Source organism: Helicoverpa armigera, chromosome 5 (assembly GCF_030705265.1).
Source record: "Helicoverpa armigera isolate CAAS_96S chromosome 5, ASM3070526v1, whole genome shotgun sequence".
NCBI lineage: Eukaryota > Metazoa > Arthropoda > Insecta > Lepidoptera > Noctuidae > Helicoverpa > Helicoverpa armigera.
In genome coordinates, this window is record NC_087124.1 from 7,248,633 (window position 1) to 7,259,338 (window position 10,706).

General features: G+C 34.8%; 1 protein-coding gene across 4 annotated transcripts; it reads right to left on the minus strand.

The window, feature by feature from the left end:
* Positions 1-3,345: 3,345 nt before the first annotated feature.
* Positions 3,346-10,430, minus strand: LOC110372498 (serine/threonine-protein phosphatase 1 regulatory subunit 10). Of its 4 annotated transcripts, XR_007511201.2 has the most exons (10): positions 10,134-10,428; positions 9,757-9,950; positions 9,530-9,649; positions 9,029-9,251; positions 8,829-8,933; positions 8,570-8,641; positions 8,191-8,322; positions 7,768-7,925; positions 4,043-4,134; positions 3,346-3,444 (listed from the first exon to the last, which is right to left on the minus strand). XR_007511201.2 is itself a non-coding variant. In XM_021329375.3 (9 exons), exons 1-9 carry the CDS (start codon positions 10,226-10,228, stop codon positions 6,936-6,938), a joined length of 1,110 nt encoding a protein of 369 aa, XP_021185050.1. In that variant the 5' UTR covers positions 10,229-10,427; the 3' UTR covers positions 6,469-6,935. The 4 variants fall into 4 exon arrangements, 3 of the variants coding, with proteins under 3 accessions (XP_021185050.1, XP_021185222.1, XP_021184968.1); XM_021329375.3 differs by lacking the exons at positions 3,346-3,444; positions 4,043-4,134 and adding an exon at positions 6,469-6,946 and having other exon boundaries at positions 10,134-10,427; XM_021329547.3 differs by lacking the exons at positions 3,346-3,444; positions 4,043-4,134 and having other exon boundaries at positions 6,469-7,925; positions 9,772-9,950; positions 10,134-10,430.
* Between the last annotated feature and the right edge of the window lie 276 nt (positions 10,431-10,706).

A 10,706-nucleotide genomic window follows, 5' to 3' on the forward strand; every position in this document is an offset into this window, starting at 1 on the left:
GTGTAAGACGTCCTATAATTGTGTATGGTAAATAAAAATTTGTGTATGCAGCCATTGTGGAGAAATTCACCAAAAACAGATTCCGCTGGGCGAACGTTGGCGAACGTTGTCCTGGCGGAACTTTTAATCCATAGACTTTAGAAGAAAAGAGATGTCCGAAAATGTGTGTATTTGTGTATAATTGATTATGTATGAATGAAATCAGTGCATGCATAAACTTCGGAGAAATTCAAGTTTCCGCTACGCGAACGTTTGGCCATTAGCTAGTTTTCATATAAAGCGCTTACATAGAGAGCTGTAGATTTTTACATACGTTGTTTTGAATTTGTTTATATTTGTTTAAAAAACAGATTTAGAAAAAGTCGTAGGGTTTAAAAGATAAAAATATAAACGTAAAATACACTTATTAGGTCTTAGTTCTTAAAGTATGCAGTTTGGGGTCTAGATTTTCACGTTAACACAAACCTTGTAAGTGTCTCCAACATGTTGCCAAGTATCAATGATGTTCCGTTAGTAATTAAAAAGTTATAGGATATTTTACCATGAACAGATCACTGTTTACAAAGCAGTCGAATATCACGACGTTCTAAAGGAATTAAATGGTAAAATGTATGCCAATAATTAGTTTAATCGTTCAACTATTCACTTGCAAAATTTCATGTCATTAAATTCAGTAATTAAAGAAAGACAATTATAATAATGACGGAGCATCAAAACCCTACATAATCCGACCAAGTTCGGATAGCTACAAAAAAGCGGCCGTGCCATATGTCTAAGCAACGTTCTTAACTTGGAAGGTTAGTATATTTATTAATATGGTACAGTTGCGTACACAAGCGTTAGAAAAAAATAAAACAATTGCATATCTTGAATGAAAAATATTTTTTTAATAATAATGCCACTATCTACGACATTTTAGTTAAAATACGTAACGTTTATTAACGTTATTTTTAATCACGTAGTCAAGTAATTTATGTAAGTAATAATAATAAAAATATTTTTGTACACGGATATTTAAATAGAGAAGTACTTGTTAATTGAAGATTTATTTTTATCGTAGATAGTGGCATTATTATTAAAAAAATATTTTTCAATCAAGAAATACAATTGTTTTATTTTTCCTAACGCTTGTGTACGCAACTGTACCATATTAATAAATACTAACCTACCAAGTTAAGAACGTTGCTTAGACAATGGCACGGTCGCTTTTTTGTAGCTATCCGAACTTGGTCGGATTATGTAGGGTTTCGATGCTCCGTCAGTATTATAATTGTCTTTCTTTAATTACTGAATTTAATGACATGAAATTTTGCAAGTGAATAGTTGAATGATTAAACTAATTATTGGCATACATTTTACCATGCAATTCCTTTAGAACGTCATGATATTCGACTGCTTTGTAAACAGTGATCTGTTCATGGTAAAATATCCTATAACTTTTTAATTACTAACGGAACATCATTGATACTTGGCAACATGTTGGAGACACTTACAAGGTTTGTGTTAACGTGAAAATCTAGACCCCAAACTGCATACTTTAAGAACTAAGACCTAATAAGTGTATTTTACGTTTATATTTTTATCTTTTAAACCCTACGACTTTTTCTAAATCTGTTTTTTAAACAAATATAAACAAATTCAAAACAACGTATGTAAAAATCTACAGCTCTCTATGTAAGCGCTTTATATGAAAACTAGCTAATGGCCAAACGTTCGCGTAGCGGAAACTTGAATTTCTCCGAAGTTTATGCATGCACTGATTTCATTCATACATAATCAATTATACACAAATACACACAAATTTTCGGACACATCTCTTTTCTTCTAAAGTCTATGGATTAAAAAAAGTTCCGCCAGGACAACGTTCGCCAACGTTCGCCCAGCGGAATCTGTTTTTGGTGAATTTCTCCACAATGGCTGCATACACAAATTTTTATTTACCATACACAATTATAGGACGTCTTACACTAATTATCTGCATAATTAAAATCTTTAAATTCAACAACATTCCGCTGCGCGAACGCACACCCGCCAGGACAACGTTCGCCAACGTTCGCCCAGCGGAATCTGTTTTTGGTGAATTTCTCCACAATGGCTGCATACACAAATTTTTATTTACCATACACAATTATAGGACGTCTTACACTAATTATCTGCATAATTAAAATCTTTAAATTCAACAACATTCCGCTGCGCGAACGCACACCCGATAATCGATATGGTTAAAACTGCTATTGCGATTCAATTTTGACATTTTAGCTTGCGCCAGTATTCATTACGATGAGGAAGTGATGTCGCGGTTGAATCTGCAGAACGGGAGAGGGAGATTTCGATTCCCTCCCTTCCCCGGCCGCAGAAGGCGCACCGAGCGCAAGAGAAGAGCGGACAACGCCCATTTCCGCCCCCCATAAATGGATCCAAGTGCGAGGGACTTGGGGAAGTTCCCGTCCCTACTCAATGGACTCGAGGCGATGGACTGCGTGGCCCCTACGGCGATGCACGGGGTAGGCGAACACCTCACTACCCCGTGCAAGAAACGAGGTCCGTGCGAGGACCAGCACTAGTGTGGGGCTGCGAAAGAATCTGGGTTCCCGTGGCCCCGCGCCCACATGCAAGGACACAATGGGGTCTTAGCCAGTAAGAGTCCGGCACACCCCTCCGCCTATCCCCAGGCGGAGGAAGTCCATAAGGATTTCCCCACCCCAAAAAAAAATTTCATTACGATCGAGGTAGTAGCAAATACAAAGTTCTCAATTTCTGGGTAGTTCTTACAACATTTTTTTCACTGATCAGAAACCATTTTAGCTATAGGCGGGAGAAGACGCTCTCCTATTATGGTGTGCGTTATTACCCAGGCCAGATGTTGTCGAAAATGGTCATTTTAATCTTATAGATAATTAGTTGTGCGACTTCTGTAATTGTTGCGCATTTTTAAATTTGTTGCGCTTATAGTTTTTTAATTATTTCACAAAAACATTTCCTGCTGGCGTAACGTTACCCCAGCCAGACCTTTTTCTTTCTAATGGGAATATTTAAATAAATATTACCTATAAAATTAGTTGTATAGATAAAGTAAATGTTGTGCCATATTTTGTATGTTCTTTCTTCGGTTGCGATTGCTTTTGGTTTTGCTAGATCTCTGAAATGGTTAAGCGGATTCTTATCATATTTTGTACATGACTTCCTAGGACTTTAAATTTGTTCGGCAATAATAGAACACCTACCACCACCAGGTGGCATCTACCACCTTTTTTCTTAGTTCTCGAATATATACGAGAGCATACCCAGGTATATTTTTACCAGAGCGTTTTAAGTTGCAGTTAGTATTGAAGAAATAAAAAATAATCATTTTTAAAAACGTCTTTATCTTCCAAACTGTCACAATACAAGGCTTGTAACAATTAAAACACCCACGTGTTTCCCACTCCGTCTGCAACATCCGACCTGTGAACAATAACGATCAATTTAGCATAATTACAATTTTTCCACAGAACTGTTCTTTAGGGAAGTTAATTTATGAATGACCTAAGCGAGAGCGCATCAGTAGGTAGTATCCTTTTGTATAACATGGCAAATCAGTAAAGCAACATCTTGCATTTAGTATTATCATAAAAAGAAAACAAAAATTTTCTACCAAAGGCAATGGAAGTTTAACTAACCGCTTCTCTTTTGGCTCACTTGCGCTTTTAAAGAAATAGCTACCGTAGGTGAGAGAACAGATCTCATTTTAGAGCAAGACTTCTATAATTCGTATAAAGTACTTTAGACTGTAAAGATATAAATAATAATTCTGTGTACTCGAAGTGTTACAATATATATTTTAGTTAATTTAATTTAAGATAGTAGGTGTGAATAATTTAAATATAATTTTCTCATTTTTTATATATTAAAAAAAAAATCGAGAAATAACAACCTTACAAAAAACCAGTTTACCTCTTTTATACATTAGTATAGATAGAATTGAAGATGAATATGATTTATAACTAATCGCCATCTAACTGAAAATAAATAAGTGGTGTCCTCTTTTTAGAAGTTGACTCACCTGTGAAGGAAGGTGTTTCATCTCGTGCAGTCTGACAAACTGCAGTTTTTCAATATCAACATGAGTCAATAAATTGAAAATTCATCCCATTCCTGGAAAACAAGCAGTAAGTTTAATACTGACTCAATCAAAAACAAAATAATATCTACAGTTTACAGCATCTCAATATTGTTATGAATTTTTATATATTTATTCAATGATTAAAATAGTTATTTACTAATCGTGAGTAGTATATTGTTTGTTTAAAATAAATTAGTAAGTAATTAGTTGCCTCCGTGGACTTTATGTTAACCTATTTCATAGCATTTCTTATTGGTGCAGTAACAAAAATTTTATTTGTAATGTATTCGCATATCCATAAAATTAAACCAGCAAGGAACACGTTATTAGCAAATAGGTGACATTGGTATCCTTATTATATTTAAGTAGATGCTTTAAACATTCACCTACTTTAATAATTTGATTATCCAACTAATAAATAATATCTGCATCATTGGACTTCTATAAATAGTTATAGCTTTGTATTTCATACTCAAAAATATTATTTACCTCTCAGTAATTATTATACCTTGAGATGAATATCAATTTAACTTACTCAATATGCATTTCAGAACTTAATTTCAGGGTAATAGCCCACCTTACGGAATAGGGATAGGTACTTGGACTTTCTTTCTTCAATATTTTTTTTTCTGTGCTAAGGTAATCTTAATATATCATAAGAGACTTGTTTGTCGTCTTTGTTGGTTTTGTACACATTCAGTTTGTTTCCATTTTGGGAATAATTTCATATTTACTTTTTATTACAACATTAGTTATAAATAATTAATTGTCTTCATATTTCTAAGATTACTTTTGAAATGAGTACTTATTGCGGTACTTAGATTGACGAGTCATTTTTATCTCTCTGCTAAATTAATTGAAATCAAATATACTTACATAAATATGACCTAGTAACTATAAAATGGTGCAAAATTACGACTTTTAATAAGGAAAACATATTACCTGTTAGTCATTATTACATATTCTAAAGTAACATCTTCAATTCAGGAAGAATAAAGTAAGTAGAGCCACATAAGTTTTTCTTGTGCTGTAGACACAATTACCTTGTACTAGAGATTATTTTGTCTAGATCAAGATTTTCTTAGCTTTTTCTCCTAAATTTTTACCTCCAATTTTTTATTACATTCTTTTACAAAAGAATGCAATTCGAGAATTTGAAGATATGGCAAAGGCGTCAGTCTTGTTTAATTCCACAAAACTTTGAACTATCTGCAATTGAAGTACTTATTAACTATTTAATACATCTTTAAAATGTAAAATCTGTTTCCCCATATTATTTATTTCGTTTTTAACAAAACGTGCCAGATAAACTGATGTTTATTATAACCTACTCATGGTTATGTAGAACTTATTCTATGATGTACTTTTATCTTTTTCAAATATTATACAATGTAGTTCATATAAAAAGAGACATTACCTGTTAATAATATGTACAGATTCTGAAATGAAAATAATTAGAAATTGAAACATAAAACCCCTACGTAAAGGAACATACATGTACCTCCAAACATGAATGTCTCACATTAGAGCAATGTGTTTTTTTTTATAAAAGAAATGTCTGAATTGGTGGAGGTGGTTCTACCTCTGTTTTGGGAAGTTGGTTAAGTGCTTTGAATGGTAGAATATCTCTAATCAAGTTTGCATATTGTATTGATGACTTAGTTCATTATTGTCAATGTTCCTAAAATATAATTTCTTCACTGCCGAATGCAATGAGATGGATATTTTCTTAGTCCACTAAAATATGAACATTGATGATTATCGTTTTTGCCTTTTTTCGAAGGCCTGCCTGATTGGTTTCATCAACAGTTCCTGTCAAATAACTTTGCTTCCCCAGTTAGTAATTTGACACCTCGCCCATGCGTGGTAGGTTTGTACACACTCTTTGACATTCTGAGGCCACTAGTAGCCCAAATTAGAATAGTGGAAGCTGCTGCACAAGAACTGTATATAATAAGATAGAATGAAACCACCATGAAACCTATTACAAGTGATGTCATGTTTTTGTCATACAGACTGAATGACACAAATCAATCCTAGTGTTAAGTTTTTGCTATTATAATCTACCCACAATGATAACCACTGATTAAAACTTGACCTTACACTTGTAATGCACCTTTACATTTCACTAAACCAGTTTTCCTTCAATCGCTTTGAAATGAAATTTAAATCAGGTCTCAGTTGGTTAATCAGATATTATTTTGTAATTAATTTTTTAAGCAAAAAAGCCTTATTCTTTATGGATGTATTGTCTACTTATAGAATTAAACGCTACTAAAAGTTACTTAAGCATATTATTCAAAGTTATTTGAATGGTGGCTATGCAAGCTCTTGCTCGCCTAATTTGAAATAAAGCATACACATCATGAGTTAGTTTATACTTTTATTGTGAATTAGAGTCCTTAAATCTAAAACATTATGGTACTTCTCCATACCATTTTTACAAAAAAATGAGCCAAAGTAGAAGTTGCTACAATAGGTAAATATTGTAATTGTAAATTATAAATATGTTTCATAACAACAGTCCTAATTTAAAATCTTTTGTGAGGTAATTTTTGAGAAATTGGAACTTAATATTTCATCATAAAAGATACTTTTCTAATAAAAAACACCCCAATTTATTTTATTATTGTCTCTTCTCAATGGTCTCATTCAGTCATTTACATAATATTAATCACTCTGTCCAAACTCTCACCTAACTTAAAAGGGACATAGACATCACAAACTGCATTGTTTTAGTAGTACATCCATTAGCTTCAATAATTCGATCCAGATACTTTATTTTGAATGTGTACCATAAAGACGTAAATGATATTCTGTATAGTCAAACAGATCACCAACTGCCTGTAATGCAAACAATTACAATAGACGTCAAAACTTATTTACAAATGAATACACTGAAACTTAATATTATATAGTTGTGATAACACCATGAAATAATTCAATTGCATTACTTCAATATTAAATTTTAAAACCATTTTTATGGTTTATCTCGTTTCTAGTTAAGCCATTTAATTTTCTTGGATCCAAAAGATCTGCTATAATATTCTGCATACGTACGTCTACTTATATATTTAAATGGTTTTAAGAAAAAAAATTGTTTTGTAAAAAGATCATTATTCCCATTGCTGGTTTATGAGCACTTCTATCAATTTGTATTCCTTGCGTTCATTATTTGCTTATTCTTAGCCTAATAATTTCATAAATACTTAATTATCACCTAATTATGAAATGTAACTTACTATTTTAAACCTATTTTAATATAGTTTTACTCTTGTACTACTCAAGATAATTTTACACCTGGTTTTATGTTAATTTTCGTTCATTTATTCTTAACACAAATGAATACATTGATGTGACAAAGGTCCCCTACCCTATACCAGGTAACCGATAAATATATTGTTTAAATTAAAATGATCCTAGTTTGCTTATAAAGTAGTAAAGTTATATTATAATTAAATGGTGTCATCTAGTAATTTAGATGCACTAACAATAATCATGAAGGTCCTACTGTGCATTACCAGTTAATCAACACATCTTGTAAAGCTTTTCTTTCAGCTTAGGGTGTAAATTCACTTTACATTTAACTTAGACATCCTGTCGAAAAATTTGACTAGATTTGAGTCTGTAGCTTTAGCAACATACTCAATATTTCCGAAACTTACCATAGTTATTGTTATACTGCGGTTGTGGTTGCTGGTATGAGTTGTACGAGGGCTGCGAATATGAATCATAGGACGGAGCCGCGCCCCCGTAAGCGGGCTCGGAGCCGCCATAGCCGGCGTCACCCGCGCCTCCAGCGCCACCGCCGCTGCCGCCACCACTATTCAAATAAGTTTTCTTTTTCTAAATATTTCTTTATCACTATTTATCAATTTTGGAGCATGCTGTCATGTGGAAATTATTTCTTTTCTACTCTAAGGAGATAAATCAGTCACCAAATTGTGTCTGATAAGTAATGTTATGCTGACAAAAACAAAGCTTCATTATTACAATCTTAACTAGCTAAAACTGGAGATATTTATGTGTCATGTTATGTGCTAACCCAGTAATATTGCATTTTTTTTATGTGATAAAAAGACACTAACCTGTATCCTTCATTTTCGTAGCCTCCTTGGCCACCAGTTGAGTAGCCGTAGCCTGAACCATAACTGCCAGAATTATAACCTGAGCTAGACTGAGCTGGAGCAGGAGTTGAGTAACTGTTGCCTTGATAAGAGCTGTCACGAGAAAAAAAAGATCATTAGAATACTTCAATAGCCAGGAAATAATCACATTGAAAAAGGAATCAAGTCAGAATCTACATTATCTGCATTTGTGTTTCAGACGGCAATTCCTATCTGATAGATTGTTTCATCATACTTTAATGTACTTAAAATTCTTTTTAATTGAATAACTTAAACATTATGCATCAAAATTTGAGCCCTCCTTTCTGATTGTTAAAATAAAATATAATATTCTTCTCACCTGGGTGTATTGTATGATGGCTGGGCATAGGGGTCAGCCGCAGGAGGTTCATACGGTTGGTATCCAGTGTGACTGTAAAGATTAGTGCAATTTAGTAAAATCATACAGAGTAACTAAAATAGGAATAGCTCATATTTTTTTATATATCAGTATAAAGAAAATCGTCAGTTGTGTTTCAGACGGCACATTCCTATCGTTTTCTGGTTCATCATATTGATAAAAAATTAAAGATAAAATTTTAAAACAAAATGATACGTACGATGGTCCATAGCCATTTGCTTGTTGTGGTGCACTGTGTTGAGGAGCAGACTGCTGATAACCACCCTGTGGTGGAGGTCGACCACCTCCTCGAGGACCTTCAAATCTAAACAAAGATGATTAAAGTATGAATAATATGAATTTTTTGAATGAAAAATGGTTTCTTTGTAAAATTTTATGAGCATATTTGTAGTGACAAACCTTGGCCTCTTTGGTGGGCCACCGCCAGGGCCTCCATGAGGTGGGCCACCACCTCTCTTGAATGGAGGCGTTGGTTGTGACTGCATGGGCGGTGCAGAAGACGCAGCATGTGGGGGTACTGAACGTGGCCCAGGCCCGGCAGGGCCTGGCCCAGAGTGTGGGCCTCCTGGGCCTCCGGGAGGACCGCCTGGAGGCATACCATGACCGCCGCGTCCACCACGACCTAGAATGATTAGATTTGTTACAAAAACGCCTGAAAAGTAATATTTATACACCACACTATGCCAGTCCAGATGCTGATATACAACCACGTGTGATTGTTAATTAGGACACCAATTTGAGTTTAATATGTGTTTGTGTATTCATACAAGTAATATTCGTACAAACCTATGATATTCGCGAAAGCACGTTATAGATATTAGGATGGTGTGGTACAAGAAACTAATTTCTGAATGATTTTTCTGCAAATATTTGTTTTATATTTAATTGTGACTTATTTACCTCTCATTGGCATCCCTCCACGACCACCACCTCGGTCACCTCGCTGGCCAAAGTCCCCACGACCTCTCCCTCCTCTGCCCCTCATAGCTCCTGGTCCACCTCTGTTGTTGAATCCTCCACCTAATAAATGACAAGGCTTAGAGATATAAGTACCTATATTTGCAGCGAACAACTTTAGGCAAAGATTTGTGTAAGCAACTCAGATACATAGCAAAATGGTTTCTTACGTTGTGGTGGCGCACCTCGAGATTCAATTGTGGGTACGGGATGTGGTCCGGGACCCTGGGGACCCGGCGGGAAACTCCTTCCACCTCTGTCACCACCACCGCCTCTCATTGGTCCGCCACGAAATCCTCGCGGCCCTCCTCTAAATGGGAGGCCACCTCGTGGTGGGCCTCTGCCCCTCATTCCAGGTCCACCCCTATAAAATAAATACATGTCGTAAAGATGCGATAAAGCATTACAAATTTAATAGATACTGGAAATTTCGTTGATAAGTATAGTGGGACATAACGGTACACATAACCTAAAAATCACCACAATGGTTTATTTAAACTATCGATCTCGCGATAACATTGCACGAGTATGTCGAGTATAAGCTTACCGTCCACGCATGTCGAATCCACCTCTTCCTCTAGAATTCATGCCTGGCGGTCCTCCTCGGCCACCACGAAAGCCTCGGTTAGGTGGCCCATCCATCTTAGTTAAGATGCAATTTGCCAGTCAAAGAATAATTGAAATCTAATTATGCTAAAGAGAATACATATAATTAGTCACTGAATTTAATAAAACTAATAACTGAATTAATTATTAATTTCCGATCAATAAAGAAGCGTCAGTGGCTAGGGCGACTGGCAGCCATTATTTTAGTAAATCAAAATGGCTCCGCGCATGGGAACAGGCGGAAACGGATATTAGATTTTTTGTTCAGACTTGGCGTCATTAGTGTTACCAATGCTGAAAAAATACATTTTATGTGTGGGAAATAGCCAATCATTGGGGCACACTTTACTGGAAAGTTTCAAAGCGTCGTAATCGGGTGAAGTCGGGCCGTTGTACTTATATCTTAATATTTTCTTGTTTATATTTGAAAGTGTTTTGTTGATTTGAAAATCACCTGCAGGATCATACGCGTTGGCTTACATATTTACTCTTTCTTCTAAACGTTTTTCCCGTT

Coding starts and splice junctions, on each gene's coding strand:
- LOC110372498 (XM_021329293.3), bottom strand. CDS start 10,228: ATGGATGGGCCACCTAACCGAGGCTTTCGTGGTGGCCGAGGAGGACCG. Junction 9,951..10,133: donor GGATTCGACATGCGTGGACG/GTAAGCTTATAC, acceptor TTTATTTTATAG/GGGTGGACCTGGAATGAGGG. Junction 8,934..9,028: donor GGCCCACCAAAGAGGCCAAG/GTTTGTCACTAC, acceptor ATCTTTGTTTAG/ATTTGAAGGTCCTCGAGGAG.